The sequence below is a fragment of the Sturnus vulgaris genome, chromosome 3 (assembly GCF_052056855.1).
Source record: "Sturnus vulgaris isolate bStuVul1 chromosome 3, bStuVul1.hap1, whole genome shotgun sequence".
NCBI lineage: Eukaryota > Metazoa > Chordata > Aves > Passeriformes > Sturnidae > Sturnus > Sturnus vulgaris.
Window position 1 is genome coordinate 114,930,573 of NC_142245.1, and position 22,200 is coordinate 114,952,772.

General features: G+C 53.7%; 3 protein-coding genes across 6 annotated transcripts in view; 2 read left to right on the plus strand and 1 right to left on the minus strand.

The window, feature by feature from the left end:
• The window catches only part of NRBP1 (nuclear receptor binding protein 1), a 34,445-nt gene extending 26,812 nt beyond the window's left edge, over positions 1–7,633 (plus strand). For both annotated transcript variants that reach the window (XM_088162695.1, XM_014888210.2), the window contains 11 exons: positions 1,615–1,698; positions 1,960–2,018; positions 3,130–3,228; positions 3,302–3,434; positions 3,702–3,804; positions 6,058–6,108; positions 6,201–6,336; positions 6,421–6,474; positions 6,797–6,860; positions 6,967–7,022; positions 7,213–7,633. In XM_088162695.1, the coding sequence (XP_088018821.1) occupies positions 1,615–1,698; positions 1,960–2,018; positions 3,130–3,228; positions 3,302–3,434; positions 3,702–3,804; positions 6,058–6,108; positions 6,201–6,336; positions 6,421–6,474; positions 6,797–6,860; positions 6,967–7,022; positions 7,213–7,311 (938 nt within the window). In that variant the 3' untranslated portion in view covers positions 7,312–7,633. The remainder of the gene's footprint in view (positions 1–1,614; positions 1,699–1,959; positions 2,019–3,129; positions 3,229–3,301; positions 3,435–3,701; positions 3,805–6,057; positions 6,109–6,200; positions 6,337–6,420; positions 6,475–6,796; positions 6,861–6,966; positions 7,023–7,212) is intronic.
• A 531-nt stretch (positions 7,634–8,164) lies between these two features.
• Positions 8,165–10,311, plus strand: KRTCAP3 (keratinocyte associated protein 3). Of its 2 annotated transcripts, XM_014888211.2 has the most exons (6): positions 8,165–8,374; positions 8,457–8,516; positions 9,059–9,259; positions 9,470–9,604; positions 9,905–9,996; positions 10,173–10,311. In XM_014888211.2, the coding sequence occupies exons 1-5, from the start codon at positions 8,165–8,167 to the stop codon at positions 9,986–9,988; spliced, it is 690 nt and encodes a 229-aa protein (XP_014743697.1). In that variant the 3' UTR covers positions 9,989–9,996; positions 10,173–10,311. The 2 variants fall into 2 exon arrangements, with proteins under 2 accessions (XP_014743697.1, XP_088018832.1); XM_088162706.1 differs by lacking the exons at positions 9,905–9,996; positions 10,173–10,311 and having other exon boundaries at positions 9,470–9,838.
• A 520-nt stretch (positions 10,312–10,831) lies between these two features.
• Positions 10,832–22,200, minus strand: part of IFT172 (intraflagellar transport 172) — a 37,143-nt gene continuing 25,774 nt past the window's right edge. Inside the window, exons 34-48 of one of the 2 annotated variants that reach the window (XM_014888209.2) lie at positions 21,891–22,000; positions 21,317–21,446; positions 20,638–20,736; positions 20,176–20,285; positions 19,626–19,689; positions 18,919–19,005; positions 16,982–17,098; positions 16,443–16,553; positions 15,561–15,680; positions 14,079–14,174; positions 13,347–13,406; positions 12,491–12,589; positions 12,034–12,187; positions 11,223–11,311; positions 10,832–10,988 (exon numbers count right to left, since the gene is read on the minus strand). In XM_014888209.2, coding sequence (XP_014743695.2) covers positions 10,899–10,988; positions 11,223–11,311; positions 12,034–12,187; positions 12,491–12,589; positions 13,347–13,406; positions 14,079–14,174; positions 15,561–15,680; positions 16,443–16,553; positions 16,982–17,098; positions 18,919–19,005; positions 19,626–19,689; positions 20,176–20,285; positions 20,638–20,736; positions 21,317–21,446; positions 21,891–22,000 — 1,536 coding nt within the window. In that variant the 3' untranslated portion in view covers positions 10,832–10,898. Of the gene's footprint in view, positions 11,312–12,033; positions 12,188–12,490; positions 12,590–13,346; positions 13,407–14,078; positions 14,175–15,560; positions 15,681–16,442; positions 16,554–16,981; positions 17,099–18,918; positions 19,006–19,625; positions 19,690–20,175; positions 20,286–20,637; positions 20,737–21,316; positions 21,447–21,890; positions 22,001–22,200 lie in introns of both variants that reach the window. The other variant, XM_088162691.1, reaches the window with a different exon arrangement.

Below are 22,200 nucleotides of genomic sequence, written 5' to 3' on the forward strand. Positions count from 1 at the left end.
GGACAAGGTGCTTTATGTGCCAAGTCTGGCACTGGATGGATGTGTGGTGACAGGGTTGGGGCTGAGAGGTTGGCTCCAGCAGCACAGGAACACATCCAGTCCAGTGCAGAGGAGCGGGCAAACTCCAGTTGTAACTGACTCAGGAGTACAAAATACAAAGGTGAATAAAGTCCAGAGCTCATCATTTGGGTGCTGATGAGGCTCAGGCATTTGCTGCCTCCTCAAGGGAGTCTTCGAGCTGCTTGTCATGTGGGGGGTGTTGAGATGCTTTGGGGCAGAATCCCCAGTAGAGAAGACTGGTGTGATGGTGCACAGTCCTGGCCAGAATTCGTCTAAAGCAGTCAGTGTCACTGGGAAAACAGAACAGGTCTTAGGAGAAAGACAAAGGATGTAGCTTATGCTGCTTGGTGATGTGAAGGTGAGAGGATCTGGTGATGTTTGGGAACAGGTGAACACTAGGAATGAAGTCATCTTGCTGGACTCCTAGGATTAGAGCTAACACAGGGAACAGAAAGCAGTTACTTGTGAATGGTTGGTTGGTAAAGAAGCCCCGAGCTATTGGAGCAAGCTCTGCTTCCAGCACTTGGACTGGGAAATATGATTTGGTATGTGCCATGCAGCAAGGCTGAGCTGAGTTACCAAAGGAGGTCCTTTTTGTCTGACTAGAGCCCAAAGAATATCTCCTCTCTGAAACTGGTAACTAGTCACTCAGCTGGGAATCTTCTTCAGTATGGAAAAATACAAGTGGTTTGGCACATCCTGTGTCAGCCCACATTGTGCCAGTACAGATGAGGACCAACTGTGATTGTCCAGGAGGGTGACCAGGTGGGACATGGGCCTGAGACTCTGGGACTGGGCACATTCCAGTGTGAAAGCAGAGTTTCGAATGGGTAGTGGCTCTGTGCTCCCTGCCCACGTCAGTGTTTCTCGCTGGCAGAGACAGCTGCTCAGAGAGTTGTTTGCACCTCTGCAGAGGTGGCTGTCCCAAAGGCTTATCTTTCATGGGGGTCCGTACTTGTGCTCTGCTCACTGTTCATGTGGCTGTGAGTTACTTCCTCCCCACAGCTCTGAGTGGTTTGTGGAGGTGCTTACTGCTGGGAGGTTCTGCTGTCTGGGTGGTCACCTCCCTTCCTTCAGCAGCTTGGTTTAATTCTTGTCTGGAGACGCTTTGGCACCAGCATCCTCCTGAAAGGTGGAGAGTTGCCTGGTAGGTCCATCCTCCCAGAACTCCAAGGTGGTGACCGATTGCAGTGACCTTGGCATCTCTGGCTGTTCCTCAGGCTGCTGTTCTGAATCAGTTGCTAGTGACAAATGCTATAGATCTGATTGAAGTTGGGCATTTCTCCTGGGAGTTATTCCCACCTTGTCTTCCAGTAGGCAGCAGTTGTGGTCGCCAGGTTTGCCCTTGGAGAGTGATGCTAAGCAGCCAAGGAAACGGTGCAGGAATGTATTGGGTCGGGGCAGGTGACAAGAGATGAAGGCTGTGAAGAATCACTTTAATGCCACCATTCTGCCCCTTTCGGCACCAAGGGCCTGGAGTTGCAGGTGTTCCTGGGCTTTCGTCAGGGATGGGCTATGGTTTCTGTATCCTAAGCATTCCTGGCTTTCTTCTAGTGGCACCGGACACAATTAACAACCATGTGAAGACTTGTCGTGAGGAGCAGAAGAACCTGCACTTCTTTGCCCCGGAATATGGAGGTACAGTGTGGCTGTGGCTGCAAGCCTGGGGTTTTTTTGGCCTTACTGACGCTTCCAAGCTGTCTTGTACCTTGTTCTTAGTTCCAGGCTCCTGACAGATGCCACATTAACAGTTCTGAGCCATTTGCCTGCTGAAATGCTTCAGCTCCTCTGTTCTTTGGTAGCAGAGGAGGGAGAAGCTGCAGGACTGTCCCAGCCTGGTGCAGAGTGGTGCTGCTGCATGTAGAGCTGACTGACAACAATGCTATTTCTGTGTTACAGAAGTTGCCAATGTCACCACTGCTGTGGACATCTACTCCTTTGGGATGTGTGCACTGGAGGTAAGTGTCAAACATGGACTGTGGGACAGAGATGATGAACCTGAGGAAAGAGAGAGCTCTGGAAAGGCTGTGGCCATGGGTGGGTTTCCTCGGTGACAAGTGTGTTTTGTTCTCAGAGCCAAGTGCACTTTTCTTATGGAGGCTCCCCCAAGTGCCTCACTAAGAAGTAAATGGCTCAGGGATTTGGGGAACTTGCAGTTCTCCCCAAAATTCGTAATGGTTAATGAATTACTTAGTGGGTCTTGGCCAGTCCTGAAGTCAGACTCACTGGCTGGAGGGAATAGTCACTGCTGCAAACTGTTACGTAATGTCCATGTGTGTGACCAGTGCCTGGTGTGTTTGGAGCAGAGGACAGCTGTAGTCTATCACTTTTTCTGGGCCAGCCTGTGCCCATCTGATACAGGTGCTGGTTGCAGTCGATGTGAGTCTGACATACCTGGTCATAGCAGCTTTGTGCTTCCTCTGTCCTTGCAGTCAGTAGGTCCAGGTAATGGCAGTTGTTGTTAGGAGTATTTCCTGAGAATTGTCAGAAAGAGCCAACACAACTAACCCTCAACCTGTGCTGCACATTCCATTCGTGAAGCAGGAAGATAACTGTGGAAAGATGCAACTTTTGGGAAACAAAACTTAAGCTGAATGCAGAGACATTCTCTGTAATATTTTCCAGCCTTTCCTGGCTGGGAATTTGTGTCTGTATAGATGGCTGGAGCCTGCTCTTGATGTGTTGTGTGCTTGCTGTTGTTCTGCGATGCAGAGCTATTCACACAGCCAGAAGGGACATTGTCAGATCCTGGCAGTGATCCAGTCACTGCCTCATTATGGAATTATCAAACAGAGGAACGGGCCAATGGATCATGAGGTTCAAAGTGGAGACACTTACTGTCCAGGTTGTTGCTGGCAGAGTTCCCAGGGCTCCCTGGCAGTCTTGGGGTGCTAGGAGCAAGCTGTTGTAATGAGGCAGCCATTCTTTCTGTCTCTCCAAATGTGACCTTAAGTAACCCCAAACAGCTTGGCTGTGGTGATCTCATGCTTGGCAGTGGTCTCCTTGAGCCTGTCTCCCACACAGTGTGCCGTTGCCAGTGCAGTCTGATGCTCTGCTCTGTGTTTGCAGATGGCAGTGCTGGAGATCCAGGGGAACGGGGAGTCGTCCTATGTGCCGCAGGAGGCCATCAACAGTGCCATCCAGCTGCTGGAGGACCCCCTGCAGCGGGTGAGCCAGGGGCGTGGTGTCCTCCATTGCTCCAGTGCCATTGCTTCTTGTCTGATGCAGGTTTTGTCTTTAGGAGTTCATCCAGAAGTGTCTAGAACAGGACCCTGGCAGGCGCCCCACGGCCCGGGAGCTCCTGTTCCACCAGGCGCTGTTTGAGGTGCCATCGCTGAAGCTCCTGGCTGCTCACTGCATCGTTGGGCACCAGCGTGAGTACAGAGCCTTGGGAGCCATGTCCCCACATGGGTCAGGACTCTGCAGAGCTGTCAGTGAGCTGGGAACACTCTCCCCATCCCCTGCTGCTCTGCAGTTCCTGGCTGTCAGATGCAGCTGTGGTTGCTGTGGGGCTGGGAGGGCCGTGGTGCCTGACCTGCTCCGAGAGCATCAGAGAGCATAAAACCTCTGCGCTTTTCATTGCTTTTCTAAGGCTAGAGAGAAACTGCAATTGCTCTAAGCTACTCCTTTTTTATTAATAGATATGATTCCTGAAAATGCTTTAGAAGAAATGACCAAAAACCTCGACATGAATGCAGTGTTGGCAGAGATCAATCACGAGGACAGGGAAGGAGTCAAGATGATGTGAGTCCTCATGGTGTGCTCGGGGGGCTGCTCAGGGGAGCAGTGCTGGGGCACTGGTGTGAGCACTGGGACTCTGCCCATCACCTCAGTGTTGGTGTTTCCCCACTGGCTGGGTGCCAGTGGGAGGTGGTGGAGCTGGAGCTGAAGGAGCAGTCACTGTCTGGGCACACACACGTCTGGGGAGGGCTGTACCTGGGTAGAAGGAGACCTTGCACCTGTTTGCTGGGAGCAGATTCTGTGCAGCTGGGATGAATTGTTCCCCAAATGGATGGATGGAATAAACACAGTGTAGTTGCAGCAGTCCCCAGCAAAACATGGCTGAACAGTTTGGGGAGGTGCTCTGACCAGTCACAGACTAGCCAGATGGAATCCAGCACTTCAGAGAAAGGGCTCCTCAGTGTTTTTTTAATGGAGCATCTTATTCCACATTATGCACAGGGAAAGGCAGTTGAGGCACTGTCAGTGACAAACAGCACTACTTACACTGGTGGCTCCCTGAGGGAGTGACTGTAACACCTATGGAGCAAGCAGAGTGCCAAAAAAGTGATGTACATTTTGGATAACAAAGCCTTGGCTAGTCAAGGGATTAGCAGAAGACTAAGATGCTGTCCTATCTTAGGGCAAATTTGGAAAACCTCCAAAGGGTCCCCCCCACCCCCCGGAAGCAAACCCAAGCTCCCCTCCCCCAACCAGGTTAGGAAGAAATTTCCTCAGAGAAGTGGAAAAAACCTGTTTATTCAACAGGCAATGCACTGCCCAGCACAAAAAGTGAATGATACCGAACAACAAAACCTCTCAGTGGTCTGAATGGATAACAAATTCAGAAAGTCTCTCTCCTGTGGTGGTAGCTCAGCTCAGTCTGTTCTCTTTTCTCAGCCCCTCTGGTGCTGGAAAATGCTGCAGCCCAGGCCAGGCCCCAGTGGCCGCAGGTGCGAGCTCCTGGTGCTCCCCCGGGCCCCCAGTCCAGAGCAGGCTTAAATAATTCCAGGAAAAAAAAAAAAACTTTCCGGGGAACTTCTCTGCTTCAGTTAGTCAAAAACAAACTAAAAGCAAAGGAGAGCTCTGTCTGCTGGCCAGCACAGTGACACAGTCCAGGAGGACAAGACGATGGAACTCCTGTCTCTGTGTTTTGAAAACAACCCCCTCAGACATTCCACTGCTTCTCCTTCCCCCCCTTCACTCTCAAATCAAACTGTAAAGGTACAAAACTTATTTCTGGGCTGAACAGACGAATGGGGATACAATTCAACATGACAAAGTCACCCCAGGACAGATGTGAATACTGTATTCCCAGAGAAGCCTAGGGTGCTTCCAGGGGAGCCCAGAGTTCTGGGATGCTCAGGCTGTTGGACAAGAGCAACCAAGATGACTCTGTCCATATGAACAGCTCTATGAGCCATAGAGACCCTTCCAAAAGCTGACGTTCCAGTTGCCATAATGCTAGGAAATAGTAGTATGAAATTCCCTTTGGAATGTTTTTGATATGGTTTCAAAATGGAGGAGAACAAGTGAATAGCCAAAGCTGTGCAAGAGAGATCCTTACATACATGGGATATCAGTCTCTGTGGGCTTGGCTGTCTGTGGGTGCCAGCCTGGAACTCACTTTTTGGTAGTGCCATACCTCAGAGGTGCTGGAAAAGAAAGCAGCAATGACTTGAAATGTCAGCATCATTTCTGGGAGGTTTGTCAGACTGCCATGCAAACCAAGCTGCTAGAAAAAAAAATGTAAATTTTTGTTGGAAACTACTGCTCTGTTAGAGGATGGGATGATCCCAGCTGCTGGGGGTGTGGGAGGGGCTGGAGAGTGCTCTGGGAGCTGAGGCAGGTATGCCGCCCGTCAGGCTTCCAGCAATTTGGAGTCCTTACCTCCTCTCTGGAATGCTTCAGAGCAGCCTTGAGACAGGGCTTGGCTGTTCCAAGTGTTTGTTGCAGCCAGGGACCTGGTGTGGCAGGTGTTTGTGAAACAGCTCACCAGGAACTGTGTCATTGGGCCACCCTCCCAATAACCGCATTGCACAGTTCTGAGGGATGTGAGACTGGCTCTGCCATAACTGTTGCCTCATCCTTAGCTCCTATAGATAGTTATATCCTTAAGGGAAGATAAGAGCTTGTCACACCAGTGGCTGTCTCTGTCCACACCCATCCTGCCTGTGGGTACAGCCCAGGAGATGGGGATTTGAAACTGCACCCTAAGAGACCCAAGTGGATGGTACTGTGAGACGCTTTCTCATCTCAGGACATTTTGTTTTCCAGCTTCTCACAATCTCCAGCACTGGAGCTGGACAAGTTCCTGGAGGATGTGAGGTAAGAGGGATTTTTTAAGGCACCTTCCATTGTGTGTGAGACTCAAAAAATTTTGGAGAGGTATAACCTCAGATGCTGCTCCTTCCTTGTAGGAATGGAATCTATCCCCTCACAGCTTTTGGGATGCCACGACCCCAGCAGCCCCAGCAGGTCGTGGTGAAATCTCCCATTGCTCCCCCGTCAGTGAAAACCCCAACTCCAGAGCCTGCTGAGGTGGAGACCCGCAAGGTAAACTCTGGGGCTCTGCCCTGCACTCCCATCACCAGGCAGGGCTTGGGGCAGCTGCTGATGGGGTCTGTGCCTCTGTTCCAGGTGGTGCTGATGCAGTGCAACATCGAGTCCGTGGAGGAGGGCGTGAAGCACCACGTATGTTTCCAGTCTGGCTGAGCTGGGGGAGGCTGGGGCAGCTGTGCAGGGCTCATGGCTCTGATGTGCTGCTTTGTGTCTGGGGTAACCCTGCACTGCTGCTGCTCCTGGCACCTGGGCCCACCCCCAGGTCCTGGCTTCGAGTGCAGGATGGTGCTGCCAGCTGCATTTCACGATGGAACTGGCTGTGGCTGTTCGGCTAGATCCCTGTGGGAGTCTGGAGGGGTGGTTCCATCCCAGGGGGCATTTCTACGGTTGCTTTGGGCTTGCCACAGAAGCCTGCAGGACTGCAATGCCTCATGAGAATTTCTTTGCCCTGCAGCTGACACTGCTGCTGAAACTGGAAGACAAGTTGAATCGACACTTGAGCTGTGATCTGCAGCCCAGTAAGTACCTTCTCCAGCCCAGTAAGCACCCTTCTGCCCCTGCCGAGGTGCACTGGGGCCAGCAGCACGCTTGGACCAAGGACTGACACCTTTCTTTGTGTTGCAGATGACAACATCCAGGAGCTGGCAGCTGAACTGGTCCAGCTTGGATTCATCAGCGAGGTAAGCAGGGGCTCAGGTAGGGCTATAGGCCTGCGTTCTTTTGTCAGTGTTCAACAGTTTATGCCACATGAGCCCTTTTTAGGGGGAGGAGGCAGGAGGAATAAGCCAGATCCCTGGCCTGGAGGACTCCAGGCATGTTGTCAGCTTTGAGTGGATGGGGCTTACCCCTCACTGTCCTTGTTCTCCCCAGGCTGACCAGAGCAGACTCACCTGTTTACTTGAAGAGGCATTTAGCAAGTTCTACTACACTCGGAATGGAGCCCTGACGGCCGTGACTGTGTCATCTTAGCCCCATGGCTCCTGGGCAGCCAGCATGGCCTCGCTGCCTGCGACCCATCTGTGTCTGCCCACCACCGTCGGGCATCCGCAAGACCCCAGCTGCAGTGCTTGGAAGCTCATCCTGCATGTGCCGTGGCTGGGCTCATCGACAGTCCTCCCTGCCCGCCTCCTAAAGAAGACTTTGCGCATCAGTATTATTTCCAGCCCTGTTTTTGTTGGGATTTGCCAGGTTGTGCTGCGGAGTTGAGGCCTGGCTTGGGGTGTTCTGCAGTCCCACTCATGTGCATGGAGTTTGTTCTGTTTGAATTGTACAAAGTGTCTTTTGCACAGCACAGAAATGGGTTTTTTCTTTCTTTTTTTTTTTCTTTTTTTTTTTTTTCTTTTTTTTTTTTCTTTTTTTTTTATTTAAAGGTAAGCAGGGGTGAACCCCTAAGCCCTGCACCCCCGGTCACTCCCCCCACCATTCCCGCGCCACAGGCCCGGGGGTGGCCGGGCTCGTCCCCGCTCCCTGCCCGGCGCTTCGCTCCCGCCGCCGGCTGCACTTTGTTTACTGGTCCGCACCCGCCCGGGGTCACGGCGTGTGCTGGCCCCGGCCCGCGGCCCCTGCAGCCCCTGTAGCCCCCCGCCCTTTCCGCGGACTCCGGGCCTGCAGCGGCCCCGGGGCCCGGTGTGGTCTCGGCGAGCGGCGGGGCCGAGCCGCGGTTCCTGCATCTCATTTCTATCATTTCCTATTTTTAATAAACTGTTTTGTAAAAATACCCGAGTGCCGCCTGTTGGTGGGCGGGGCGGGGCGGGGCGGGCGGGGGCCGGGCCGAGGCTGCCCGTCCCTGCCCCGGGGCGGTGCGAGGGCGGTGGCGGCGGCCATGGCCGGGGGGCGGCGGGGCCCGGGAGCGCTGGCGGAGCCGCGGCGGCTGATGCGCACCGGGCTGGGGCTGATCGTGCTGGGCCACGGCAGCCTCGTGCTGGGCGCCATCGTGCACGGCTCGGTCTTGCGGCACGTGGCCGGCGCCCGCCGCGCCGTCACCCCCGAGTACGCGGCGGCCAACGTGGTGTCGGTGTGCTCGGGGCTGCTGGTGAGCGCGGCCGGAGCGGGCGGGGGACGGCGGGCCCGGCCCTGCCCTGTCCGGGCGCTGCTGAGCGCAGGTCTCCCCACAGAGCATCGCTGCGGGCATCGTCGCCATCCTGGTGTCGCACAACTTGTCCCGGGCGGTCCTGGTGAGTGCGGGGCTGCGATGCCGAGCGGGGGGGACCCCGGCGCGGCCCTGCCCCCGGCAGCCGCTCCCCTGGACCTTGGCCCCGCGGGCTCCTTCCGCCTCGGCGGCGGCTGCCGGCGCTGCAGGTGCCGCCTGTGCCCGGCTCGGCCGTTCCGGGAGGGTGAGGGCACCGTCCTCAGGCAGAAGCGCTTCTGTGGGCGCCGCTGCAGCGGGGGCAGGGGTCCCGCGGGGGCTCGCAGGGTGGGCGAACACGGGGCTGGGTGAGCCGGGCCGAGCCGGGCCGGGCTGGGGGCTCCCGGCCAAACCTGTGTGGGGGTCTCCACGGAGCCCGACAGAAGGGGCGTCAAGCGGTGCCGAGCTCACAGGGGGTGCAGAATGCAAAAGGTGCGACAGCCTCATCCGAGGGCAAGGCTGAGCCGTCCTGGAAGAGGCAGGAGATGGTGCGTACTCCTTCGGGGGAGCAGTTCTGCAGAGACATAGGTGCCCGGCCCGAGCGTTTCCCCGAGCTCGTTCCAGTCCCGCTCGTGTTCTTGCCGCCTGCAGCACTGGGCCCTGCTGAGCGTGTCTCTGCTGAACTGCCTGCTGTCCACGGCGTGCAGCGTGGGGCTGGCGCTGGCCATCGCCCTCACGGTGCACAGCCGGGGCACACACCTGGTCAGGGGCTGCAACAGCTCCGCGCTGCCTCTGGACGCCCGCGCAGCCATCGCGACCAACGACTGTCCCTTCAACACCACGCGCATCTACGTGAGTCTGCAGGGCACTGCACACCCCACTGCTCACATCGGCCTCTTTCTCTCTCTGTTCCTCTCGTCTTCCTTTTTACTCTCACTCTCCCTCCTGCTTCCCTTCTGTCTCCCTCTCCTCCTTCTTTCCCCTGCTGCCACACAGTCCCTGCTGAGTGCGTTCAGACAGCCTGGTGCAGTGCCCACGTTCCTCTGCCCCCCTGCTCTGCAGGACACAGCCCTGGCCCTCTGGATCCCCTCGCTGCTGCTGGCAGCTGCAGAAGCCGTGCTCTCGGGCAGGAGCTGCTTGGTGGCTCTGGTCTTCCGTGGCATCGGGCCCTGTGCACATGGCTATGGCACACAGCAGGTATGCCTCGGTGAGCTGGACAGATCTCCCTCTATCTATAAGCTTTGTGCTGCCTTTGTGCTCCATTTGGACGGTGCTGGGTTCTGCTGAGAACAAGAAGGCTGTGCAATAGTAGGGGGAGGATGCTGAGTTGGAACCTCTTCTAGCCAGCCTAAGTGCCAGACCAGCACCCCTTCATGGGGAGTTGCAGAGCAACCCTCTTCTTCATCCCCCGGTAGCCAGGCCTGTTCTTTTTTTGTGAGAACACTGCCCATCACATGCCCTTGCCACCCTACACTTCTGTCTTTTTTTTCTCTCTAGCTGGCCAGGCCAAGTACAGCAATGGAGAAGCCACTCCGTGAGAGGCAGCAGCTCCTGGCAGGCCCTGCTGAGTCTCCTGCGTAGCTGGAGAGGTGAGTGCACCATGTGGACCGTGCTTGGGATGGGGGAGAGGCTCTGCCATCAAGAGGGCCTGTACCCACACCAGCCCCTCCAAACCACCTCTTCCTAAGGACACGGGCAGAGGAGCCAGTGTGATGCTGGGCCCTGCAGCACAGCCTGGCACTGACACGTGCTCCTTTGCTCCCAGGTGGTGCTGCAGGAGTGCTGTGATCCAGCAAGGTTGGGGGTGAGGTGCTGTCACACCTTCTGCAGTGTCGGTGTGCCTAACGTGGGCTGCAGGGGTGAGGGGTGTGCCTTGCCCCCTCCCACCCCAGCTGGGACAGACCCTGCAGCTGCCGTGGGCCCCAGATGCTCTCCCATCCTCTCCCCAAGCTGCCAGGCCCTTCCTGGTGTCCTGAAGGCTCCGTCGGTTTCTGTCAGCAGTGACAGGGGTGGACAGAGGTCCTGGGGCCCAAGTCCCGGTGCCATTGCAGGCATGGCAGCTGGCTGTACCTGTGCTCAGACATGTCAGGGAACAGAAGGGGAAGAATTCTCATCGTGGATCTCTAGTTTTCTTGAATAAATAAACTTTTCCTTTTCACACTGGCTGTTCTGAGTGGCTCTGCCAGGTGAATGCTGGTTGGGAGCAAGGCCTGCCACGGAAAGGAAAGTGCAGCTACTCTGTGAGCCCATCTCTGTGCTTGCCACTCCCTAAGCACAGGGACGTTGACAGAGCTGTGGCCTCAGTGTGAAAGTCACCCCTGGCTGTGGGGGTTGAGACACATGTACAGGGTTTACAGGCCTGTGCCTAGCAGCTGCAGCTGTTCTGGGCTCAGCATCCCCTGGCAAACAGGAGCAGTGCAGGGCTGAGATAACATGTTTATTGGATGTGGAAGGTGCTGAGGAACAGGCCTGAAAGCTGCCACAGTCCTGCTCACTGGAATGAGAAGCTGGTGCTTGGGAGTCCCCCACACCACCGTCGGAGGAACTCGATCACATCCTGGCCTGCAGGGCTGTGGGATGTCTGCAGAAAGAGAGAGGCCTTGGCACTGGAAGAGGGAAGCTCTCTGCCCCCTGCCTGAAGCCACCCCGTGGGCTGGCAGGACTGGGTCTGTTAACCCCCAGCAAGCAGCACTGTCAGGAGAGTGCAGTAAACTGCCCTGGGACAATGACTCACCCAGCAGGATGCTGCATTGTCAACATGAGGGGCTGAACCCCACCCACAGCCTGCCTCCCTGCCTGAGGGCTTCTGGCTCACCTTGACAGCCATCACGAATTTGTACCACACATCCTTCTTCACTTCTCGACCTGGCCTCAACTCAATCTTGTTTCTTAGCACTGGGTACCCTGGACACAAAGTGACACATTCAGAACAAGCTGAGCCCCACAGCGGGCTCTCACTTGGTGCACCCCTTCCCTGTGCTGTAGCTGGAGCTGCCCCAACAGCACAATGTGCTGGGAGGGAATAATGCTGCCTTGGTCTCTAGGAGACCAAAATGAAGAAGGGGTGTCCAGAGTGGTAGGATCAAATGAAGATAAAGGCTGAACTGCCCTTGAGCAATGACACCCGAGTGAGTAGATCCAACGATGGCACCCAGCTCCTGACTTTTGGAGCCAGAGCCCTGTTCCTGGTGGCCCACTCCTGTTCCCCCTTCTCTGATCAAATCCTGCACTTCAGAGCAGGATCAGGTGCTGCCCATTCTTGACTGTCTGTGCTGGCCAGCCTGAGCCATCACTGGACCACAGAGTGACTGAAGTCAGAACTGCTCTGGGTCTGTGTGCTTCGACTTGCTCAGGCAAGGCCATCCAGCCCAAAGCTGTGTCCAGACAGCTTTTGACTAAGGATGGCGATCTCACAACTTCTGTGCAACCTGTTCCAGTGCTCACTCACCCCCACAGTAAAAAAGAGCCCTGTCTCCTCCAGCAGAGCTGGTTCTCCACAGCCACAGTCTCTCCATTCCTCTTACAGCACAGCCCAGACCTCCTCACAGACCCACCCTACAGCCTGCTCTCACTCCCTGCATGGCACTGTGCCATCTCTTGGGTGAGTGAGCTGGCCTGGAGCTTACCTGTTAGCAGGCAGGGCAGGGAGTGCACCCCAGTACCTGCTGCTACCAGAGAGGCTTCGTAGGTGCCGCGCTCATCCTGCGGCAGCGCCTGCTCCAGCCGCTGGTCCATGGACATGGTGAGCACCCAGTCCCTCACCTCCTCCCGCTGCTCCTCCTGTAGGCAAAGGCCAGAGCAGGGCCTGGAACTGCCATGCTGCTGCCTGGCTGCAGCCCCCAGCAGCAGGGAGCACGACATGCGCGTACATGGTGGGGAGCGTGAGCGAGCGTCTGTGTGCGAAACACGTCTGTGCATGTGCGTTTTGTGTTTGCAGTGGGGGGACAGGCAGAAGGTGGCAGTTCTGGGTCCGTTTCCATCCCCTGCAGTCTCTGCAATCCCAGCCTCACCCCAATCCCTGTTCAGAGGGTCCTGAAGCAGCATCACTGCTCACAGGAGCTGAGGAAGACAGGTGACACTCACAGGCACATGCTGATGGGCTGGAAGTGGCACTTCAAAGGGAATGTCTGTCCTCTGAAAATCAGAATGGTCCAGGGAATCCAGGTTCCCTTCTTCAATGGCCTGGGAAAGAAGGGGTAGAGCACTGGGCAATGCCAGTTGGAGAGCTCACAGTACAGTTCATGGCGAGGATGCCCCTGCCTGTTCGTGCTGTGGTGACCAGGCCCTCCTGTCAAGCATGACCACACTCTGCAGTGTCTCTCAGACACTGCCCTATTCAGATGGCCTCAAAGAAGGAAAGATGTAATTAGGTGCTTTTGTTTTTCCCTAGCTGCTGCTGACAGCACTTGGGAATCTGCACAGTGAGGTCTGTCAGCTCCCTCGGGTTTGGTTTTTCTGATGGCCAACCTGCTGGTCAAGGAAGGGACTGAGGGGACTCTCGAGTCTTGTATTACAGTGGTCAAAGCACTGGGCCATGGCCTCCATCTCCCAAGTAGTTTTTCTTCTCTTGGAACAACTTGAGTGAGATCACCCTGAAAGCTGTAATGGCATCTGCAGCCATGAGAATTTCAGGTATAAATTGTCAGGCCAATGTGCTCTTTGCTGCCATGTGCACAGTGGCATTGGCACACCCAAGGTGACCTGGCCAGGGCTGTGCAGGTGCCCTGCATGGCACTCCTCCCACAGGTCGTGTGAGGGTGCCTTGTGCTCTCCAGACACACCTTGGGTGGAGTTCAGGGGCTCTCTCCATCAGTACAAGCTCCAATGTGCTGCCACACAGGAGCCACAGGTGTGCCCTGGCCAGGCTGGGGGTCTGTGGTGGCCCTACAGCCCACTGTCATCTTAGAGAGACAGCCCTCCCCCCACAGCCCACACTCACATCTGAGAGGTCCAGGAAGCGGTTCAGGAAGACGAATGCCATGTTCTCCCAGCTGACTGCCTGGTATGGAGAGGAACCCTGAGTGAGACTGGGCAGCTCATCCTCACAGCCAGTTCTTCTCCCAGAGCCGTGGCTGGGAAGGATGTGGCTCTGTTTGTGCCACAGTGTCCTGCCTGCAGCCCAGGGAATGGACAAGGAGATTGCACATTCCAGCTCGCCATCCTCAAAGACTGAATCCCTTGGACCAGCTCAGTACCACAGGCTGTTCCACAGAATGGAGACAGGCATCATGATCAGGCTGGATGGGGCTTGGAGCAGCCTGGTCTAATGGAAGATGTCCTTGCCCATGGCAGGGGATGGAACAAGATGAGTTTTGAAGCCCCTTCCCAGCATTCCATGATTCTATTATTGCACAGCCATGTCCAGACAGCAAGGACATGCTGCTGTCCTTGCCATGTGTCTCAGCTCCAGGTAGACTGTCAGACACTTGGGTGGTGCAGAGCAGAGCTGAGCAGTCTCACATCTACACCGATAGAGCCATAATATGGCCTCTGTCTACCCCTGGGGTTATAGGTCTCATCTGCTCACTAGCTGAGGTCTGGCCAGCTGCTTGAGGAACAGCCTCCAGTGGCAGAGTCCATCAGCCAAGGGAGGATTTGGGAAGATAAAGTCGAGAATCCCTGAGCCCAGGGTTCCCTGTCCTTCTCTGGCCCAGTGGCAGGTAGCTCTTACCTTGGCAGCTGTCCCAGCCTCATAGAAAGCCTTGTCTGCAGGGAGCAGATCCGTGTGGCGCAGCAGGGAAATGGACAGCTGGGCAGCCATGGTGTCCTGGGGACATACAGGACAGCAAAGCCACAATTCAGCAAAGAAAAATCAGGTTGGAAGGGATCTCATGAGATCACCCCAGACTCACAGCAAGGACCCTGCACCCATACATGCCCTACAGGTAAAAAAAAAAGTCGAAAACTTCAGTCCTGACCCTGAGTTCCCTCACTACAGAACGTATGGGACTATCACCTGAGAATGAAATTCTTCTGTTTTATAAGCCTTGCTGTTTTTCACAAGAACCCACATCCAAACGTTCCCTATCTTCACACAGCAGGTGAGGTTGGAAGGCATTACTGGCTTTACATTGCTGGCAATTCCCAAATCCTACCCCTAGCCCCAGTCAAAGCACAAGCAGCTACATGCCTGGTTCAGGAACATGCCTGGTCAGGTTTTGACCATCTCAAGGAATGGAGACTCTCCAACCTCTCCAAGAAACCTATTCCAGCCACAGTCTCAATAAATTCGTTCTTGTATGCAATAATGTAAGAATTTTGGAGCAAGGGTGAGGAATTGAAGGGTAATTTCACTTTTCTGCTGCCAAATACCCATTGTCACACAAGAACTGTCAAGGCCACCCCTTTTTCATGGTCCCAAATAGACTGCCCAGCACCTCAACATTCCACAGCTGTGGAAATCTGTACAGGTTTCCAATACACCAGACCTGGCTCTTGCTATCTGACATATTTCTGGACCCCCAGCATCCACAGCCATGGAGAAGTCCCAGTCTTCCCTCTGGCTTTCACTGGGGTCCTTTTCCTTTTCCCAGCCTTCTCCATCACAACTCCAGTCCCACATCCATCCAGAGCTCTAGAACAATTCCACAATCCCACATGGATCAGCAGAGGAGCCAAGAACAAATCCCAACATGTATAAGACTTCAAAATAGTCACAGGGCCTTGTGATACCCCCACAGGTCCATGAGTTCCCAAAGCACCCCAGGAGGCCTAGCACACAGGAACACAGGACCAGTACCTGCTAAAGCTCTGTGCAGACGATCTGCTCTGAAGACCATGTGTGAAGCCCAACAGCTCTTGGAGCCCAGGAGAGCAGAGAGAAAGCCATCCCTCTCTTGGGAAGATCTTTAGTGATCCCTAATTCTGTACTGGCACCTCTGCTCTCACAAGTCATGCCAAGCACATGGATCAGCTCCTCCCCTGGTTTACAGCTCAGCCAGAGTGGCTGAGGCAGTACCCACAACAAGTAGGAAAGCCCATCCACAATTCTACCTGCTAGTGGTGGGCTCCCAGATTATTGCAGTCCCATTCTCATGCATCCATGATGTGTGATTAGTGGAGTAACCTATGAACAGCCCTGAACCTGGAATTCCCCATGGCGCTCCCCTCTCTGGGTGGTGAAATTCCTGGCAGAGGAATTTCAGAGCCTCACCAGCTGCTTCAGGCCCTGTGCAGCGGAGCGGGCGGCGCAGTAGTGGGAAATCAGCAGCATCCTCTCAAACTCCTCATGTGCCACAGTGTTTGCCTCACTGGATTTCACTAAGTTTTCACACTGAAAAGAGAAAACAAGAGGAGCTGAGAACAGGAGAGCACGAGGGCATTCTTCATCCACATGAGACAGGGAAGTCAGGAGACAGAAGGATCTGAAATGTGCAGACACCTCTGGGACTGAACAAGGGCTGGACCTCGGGTGCTCTGGGTCTGAAAGCATTCTGAAAGAAGGAGGCTGTGGAAGCCAGGGAGAGTCACCAGTACTGCAACAACACCCAGCACTGGAAGCAGGTGTGAGTCTGGATAGACAAAGGGAAGATTTTTTGATTTTGCTTATGCTCAAAGTAGGTATTTGTGGGACAGGAACAGAGATAAGGGAATCATGGGCTCTGGCTGAGGTGTTCTGGACAGGAATGAAGAGCAAAAGGCTCTAAGCATCCACAGGGAGATGGGAAGGACTCATTTTTTCCAGGCTCAGTAGCTCTGTGCCTTCCCCATGCAAGCTGTTGAATATGGGTGTAGGACAAGAAGAGGAGTCATGACAGCTCCCGTGTCACACTGGCACCTGGAGCTCTGAAAGGACCAATGTCCAGACTCACTCCAAGAGCTTGGCTTGGAGCACAAGGTCTCCTCTGCCTTCTCTTGCTCAGCTATATCCACTTCACAGGATCCTGTTTTCCTACTGTCCACACTGCCAGCTCTTTACCCTTGTGTTTTAAAAACACTGCCCACGTCACCTGTTGGGAGACTGGTTCTTCTCCCTGCTCAGTCAAGTCCTGGGGGCTGGAGCTGGCCAGGCAGAGGTGGCCTTGGCCACACTTACCAGGCTGAGGAGCATGTCCCGCAGGTCAGCCCAGCTGGAGTATGCCTCAGCACAGTTCATGCCAGGAGCATTCACCATCTCCACAAAGAGACGCTTATAAATGTTGAAATTCTGCAATAAAAAGGAAAGAAGTGTGCAAGGAGACAGATGGGGAGTCAGTGCACGCTAGAGCTCTCCTGCTGCCAAGCATAGGCCAAGGAAATGGCTCCCAGAGTGGCAGTGCTGCAGTCACTAGCTGGATGGGGTGCTGGGGACAAGGCAGGGAAACAGGAAAGGATGGAAGGAGTTTCCTGCACTCTCAGAGAGGCAAATGGTTCCTTTTGTTCTTGGTGCTCAAGATGCTCAAAACAAACACAAACTCTCAACTTCCTCTGCTTCTTCCCATGGAGAACATGCTGGGAGATTTCCTTCAGCCCTCTGGAAGAATCCACTGCAGTGCTGGACATGCTGAACACGAGGCAGTCCCAGTGCAGCCTGGGAGTCTGACTCATGCACAGATCACAGCACATTGTGATCCCAGCTCAGGATGCCCTCAGTACCTGGGGGCTGGCAGGTGCTCCATGGTGCACATACAGGCGCAGGGCTTTGTCCCAGCTGCCCTCACAGATCAGCTGTGTTGCATACAGAGCCACGTACTTGTGCAGGACTTGATAGCTCTGGAGAAGACACATGGAAAGCACAGCATGAGACTCAGGAACTGAAGACTTGCCACTTGGAGGGGGTGGATTCAGCCGTGTGTGCACAACTCCACACACCTGAGTCGCAAAGGGTGAAACAGGTAATCGGAGCCAGACTGCCCTAGGCACACCTGGGTTTTGATTTGGGCCTACTGACACCTTTATCTTGGCTAGCTGATGCTGTGCTGAACCTCCACACATACAAATACAGCTGTTTTACAGCTGTTCACCACTTGCCAAAGGAATACTGCCGAACACCTGAAGGAAGCAGCACCTCTACTATGTGTCAACAAGGCTACCAGCTGTAAAGCAGCCCTTAGTCTAACAAAGAAAAAAACTAAAACTCTGGGTTAAGATGTTTGTAATTTACAAGGCTGCTCTAGGCCATTATCCACATGCTGTCACAGCTCCAGGACTGCAGACCTTCTTAGCGTGCTGCTCATACCTGTGCTGGCCCCACAGACACTGCTGAGGACTGCTGCTGGTCTCACAGAAATTCAGGTGAGGAAAGAACTGCTTCACACATGCATAAATACAGCAATGAGAGGAAAAAAATGGCACAAAATGTGCAATCCTGTTAAAAACTGAGCAATGGAAACAACTTTATTATGCAGAAAAAAGACCAGCGTCCCAGCAGATGTCCTGAACTCAAACACCCAGATAGGGTGCTGGTGAAACACCATGTTCAGTATAGCTTGGGATAAAGATTAAGTCTGGTATGTGACGTGTTTTGATAAATGTACCATTTTTGCTGTATAATCACTGTAGAGCAGCTGAGTCAAAGTGATTATATTCTGCACTGGCTACAGGAAAGGGTCCTGCTAATGCTCTCTGACATCAAGATCTTCTCAGACTCAATGTGGCCTTGTGCTGCCAACAAATAAACGGAGTCTTTCCCATTAAATGCAGTGTGCAGTTATTCTCTGTGGCTCCTCATAAGCAGAATATCAATAAGGGAGCATTCCAAGAGAACAATGACTAGAACAGAGACCATCTGCATCACAGAGAAGCCCATATCTAAGAGACACCAAGTTCACTCTAGTAGAACCCAAACTTAGGTTATAGAACCAAAGCTATAAAACCACAGACATTCCAAGTGCTTTTCCAAGGCTTCAGTGCTTCAGGCCTGAGGACAAGTTGTGATGTCCCCACTAACTGCAGACACTGTTGCCAAGGCTGCCCTGCTATTCAATCTAAACCAATACCTCACTCAAAAAAGCTGCCTGCCCTTGGTTACCTCCACTACCAACAGCTATTTAACCAATAACCATTCAATAACCAATCACCAATCAATAACCACTGAATACAAACCATCCCTCAAAGTACATCTGGTAATCGAGAGCTGTCTTCTCTTGCTACTGCCTTGAAAGAGCACTGTAGAACAGTTTCACTTTGCTTTTCTTCATTTTATCACTCTGCTGAGGTAATTTTGTTAGTTTCAGGTCAGTAAAACTGAAAAAAATATCAAATTTGCTTTTCTGACTAGGATGTCTCATTCTGACTGACACCACTGCTCTCAAGAACATAAAGAAGGCTTTCTTCTACAAATCCCTGTTTCCATGGTACCAATTACTTCCAGCCCAAACAACTCATTTAGCTTCTTCCAATGCTCCATTAATCACGAAATTTAAACACAATATGCTTCCAGGTTCTAGCACTTCCCCACTCAGCCTGACAGACCACGATGGGGACAGTGGTGTGGTGCTTCCTGAGCCCTTGCAGTGGCTCTCCATGCTGCCCACACACTCCAGGGTTTCAGGACCCCAGGTCTGTCCCTGAGGGCTCACACAAGCACTCACCTGCTTAGCTGCGACTTCCAGGCACTTTTCCCACTGCTCCTGCTTTGCATATATATCCAGAGCTGCCATGACATCAATTCCCACCAGCTGAGGATAGAAACAGCCATAAATTCACTGTGCAGGCCAGGTTTCCTACTCACATCTACGCAGGCATCAGGTCACTCATGTCTTTTTTTCCCAGACACACAGTCTCTTCCCCTCCATGGCATGAAATCACAGAGCTTGTGTGACCCATCTTCCATTGAGAGGGACCTGGTCAGGCTGAAGAGGTTGGCCCATGTGAACCATATGAAGGTGAAAAAGGCCAAGTGACAGGGTGCTGCACCTGGGTCAGAGCAACCCCATGCACAGATCCAGCCTGGGGGGAGAATGGATGGAGAACAGCCCAGAGGAGGACTTGAGGGCTGTTGGTGACAACAAACTGGACACGACCTAGCACTGTGTGCTCGGAGCAACCCAATCTAGTGCAAGGTGTCCCTGCCCGAAGCAGGAGGTGGAATGAGATGAGCTTGAGATAAGTTTTAAAGTCCTTGCCCACCCAAAGCCTTCTATGATTCTGTGGTCCGGCATGCGGTAGCCATGGCTCACAGGCACAGAGACTTCTCACTCCTGCTCATGATTAGGTAAAAGGCCCATGAGAAAGGCCTCGAGGATCTGCACAGGTCCTGACATCACTGCCTAGCCTGTGAGACATCCCAAATACATACCGAATCCACCTTTCCTTGTTTTTTTAAATAGTCCTTGTAACGTTGGTCCACGTACTCCTCTGACCTGTGGGTAGAAAGAATCCCAAAAGGCAGCAAGACTCACGTTTTGCATCAGTGCAGAGGCTGGATTCAACCTTGGAACTAGTAGATTTCCAGCTGTGCTAGCAGGCTGCTGGTGCACAGATGGATGGGGAAGGAACGGGTCTAAGCAGCTCTGCACAATATAATATGGGACGAGAACAAGGGACCACAGGGCTTTCAGAAGGAAGTACATGCACAGAATTATGGCAAGGGAAAGGAAGATTGGGATAGGCTGAAATAAAAGGGGTAACAATTTATTGTGGGATGTGTGGCAATAAAAAAGTGTCAGAATGTTAAATGGCTTGGGAAGCGTAGCTGTGGAGAATGTACCCTGTCCAGCCTGGGAAGGCCACTGTGGGGAGAATCCAGGAAACCTAGGGGCCACAGGACAGTCCAAGACAGGACAAGGGATCAGCTTGAGGTGGGAGGGGGAGAAAGAAGGGTATAGTTTCCGAAGTTCAGGGCATACCTGGTGTCAAACTCCTTGGCCAGGTGCTTGGCTTTGCTCCATTCCTCCCCTTCAATGAAGGCATCGATAGCATCTTGGATGAGATCCAAGTTTAGGTAGAGCTCAGCTGCCTGCAGGGCCAGAGACAGCTCCATGGCAGACAAAACCCCAAGGGCTCCCTATATCCCAGGCTGAAGCTGGTGCAGGACCACCACACAGACACAACAGAAGGTCTCTTCCCAAAAGATAAGCCTCTCCTCTGCTTCCTGTCTCATCCCAAAGCTTGGCTCTCTCACACTATTCTGGGATTTGATTCATTCCCCTCTTTCATCCTCCTTGAAGATTCTGCATGGCCTACCTCTAGATAAGGCCATCCATCCACCCATCACCCCAGGATGTGACTTGACCTCCTTCCCCTGGATAGAGCTCTCCTTTCCAATGCCACTACTCTTCAGCAGTTTGGGGACAGGAGCCAGTCCTCACCATGCTGTATTTCTTCATGGCCACCAGCTGAGGAGCCACAGTCCGTGTCACTTCCATGCTCTGTGACTGATCCAAGAATTTCACTGCCAACTCAGCAGCCTGTGAAGAGAAATTGTCAGTAGTTTAATTGATAAAAATGGTGGGAGAGTGGGATGAAGCTGGGAAGTGCTCAGTCCCAGCTAAAAGACTGACAGTTGAAAGCACTTGAATTATGGAGGGAGAAATGGCAGGTTGTTTTGACAAGTCAGAGGAGCAAAGCCCAGCTACTTTCACACACGGGAGAAGATCAGACAAGGACATAGCTGTTGTTGAAGTTGGTACAAGGACATGCGTGTGAGTGAGAAGTATGAGCAAGAACACAGCACAAAGGCTGCTGGCAGAGAGCACAAGAAGGTGCTCCTCCAGCAAGGACTGAGTCATGAAGTGCATCTCTTCAGTGCACACAGACACGGGCCTGCCACAGGCACTGGTGCCAGAGCAAGGGGAGGCAGCACCATGCAGCATAAGCACAGCCTGTCATGGCCCCAGAGAATATCTGTGAAAGCTTTCAGCCCTGCAGTCACTGCAGCCTGCAGGCTCTGCTGTGCCCTGCAGTGACAAATCTCTAAGGTGCACTTAGGCTGGGGAAGAGCTTCCAGGCAGAAGAGCAGTGGAAGGGAATCACAGCCTCTGACAGTACCTTCAGTAAGCACTTCTCCACCAGGACACTGTTGCTGGGATCCCGCACCTTCAGGTAGCAGTCCACTGCCCTGGCGTACTCCCCTGACTGCTCCCACTCCCGTGCCTGCTCCAGCAGCCCCTCAGTTCCACTGCAGGGAGGAATGCAGGCTGTGAGCAGGACTGGGATCTGCCAGAGATCCTGGAGACAGTGTGTAGGGCGTGGGCAGGGAGGTGCACACTACAGGTAAGCAGAGACCTCAGACAAAGCAGAGCATGTGACAGAGAACATGAACAGTGCTGAGGAGAGAACTGACCAAAGACCCGAGGGAGGTGCAATGGCAGTACAGGAGACCATGGAGATTTGTGAATGTAGCAAGATGCCATCTGGGAGACCTTGGATGGCAGGAATAAGCCTCCCAGAGCAATAAGGAAGCATGATAGGAAACCTATGCAGTAAAAATCCCAGATTCCTCAAGAAGGAAACAAGTGGATGCCAGGGATCCCATCAGTCTGTCTCTGTAAGACATCAGCAAAATGGCCATGGGGTAGAGCTTCCAGGCTATTTCCTGCTGCCTGATCACAACACTCCTTACCTGGAGCCTTTCTTGCCAGCCTCTCTGCCACACTCCTCCTGTAGCTCTCCCAGTCGACTGGGCATGTATTCCTTGCAGATCCGCAGGGCCTCGCTCCACATGCCAGCTTCCTGCACAGGCACAATGGAGACAAGTTTTCACCAGTTCACCAGGGTCCCCCCGACTCCTGCCATCACAGAACACATCTATCCCCTCATGCCATCTTTCCTGAGGACTGACAAGAACCAACCACAGTAGCACCACCTAATTCTTTCCAGCCCCGAAATGGCACCTACGTCTGTCCATTTGCCCTAATGACGTCAGGAGAACA

Excerpts from the sequence above, each read along its gene's own strand:
- KRTCAP3 (XM_088162706.1), top strand. The coding sequence starts at position 8,165 with ATGGCCGGGGGGCGGCGGGGCCCGGGAGCGCTGGCGGAGCCGCGGCGG. Across the intron at positions 8,375-8,456 it reads CGGTGTGCTCGGGGCTGCTG|AGCATCGCTGCGGGCATCGT; the intron begins GTGAGCGCGGCC and ends GTCTCCCCACAG. Across the intron at positions 8,517-9,058 it reads ACTTGTCCCGGGCGGTCCTG|CACTGGGCCCTGCTGAGCGT; the intron begins GTGAGTGCGGGG and ends TGCCGCCTGCAG.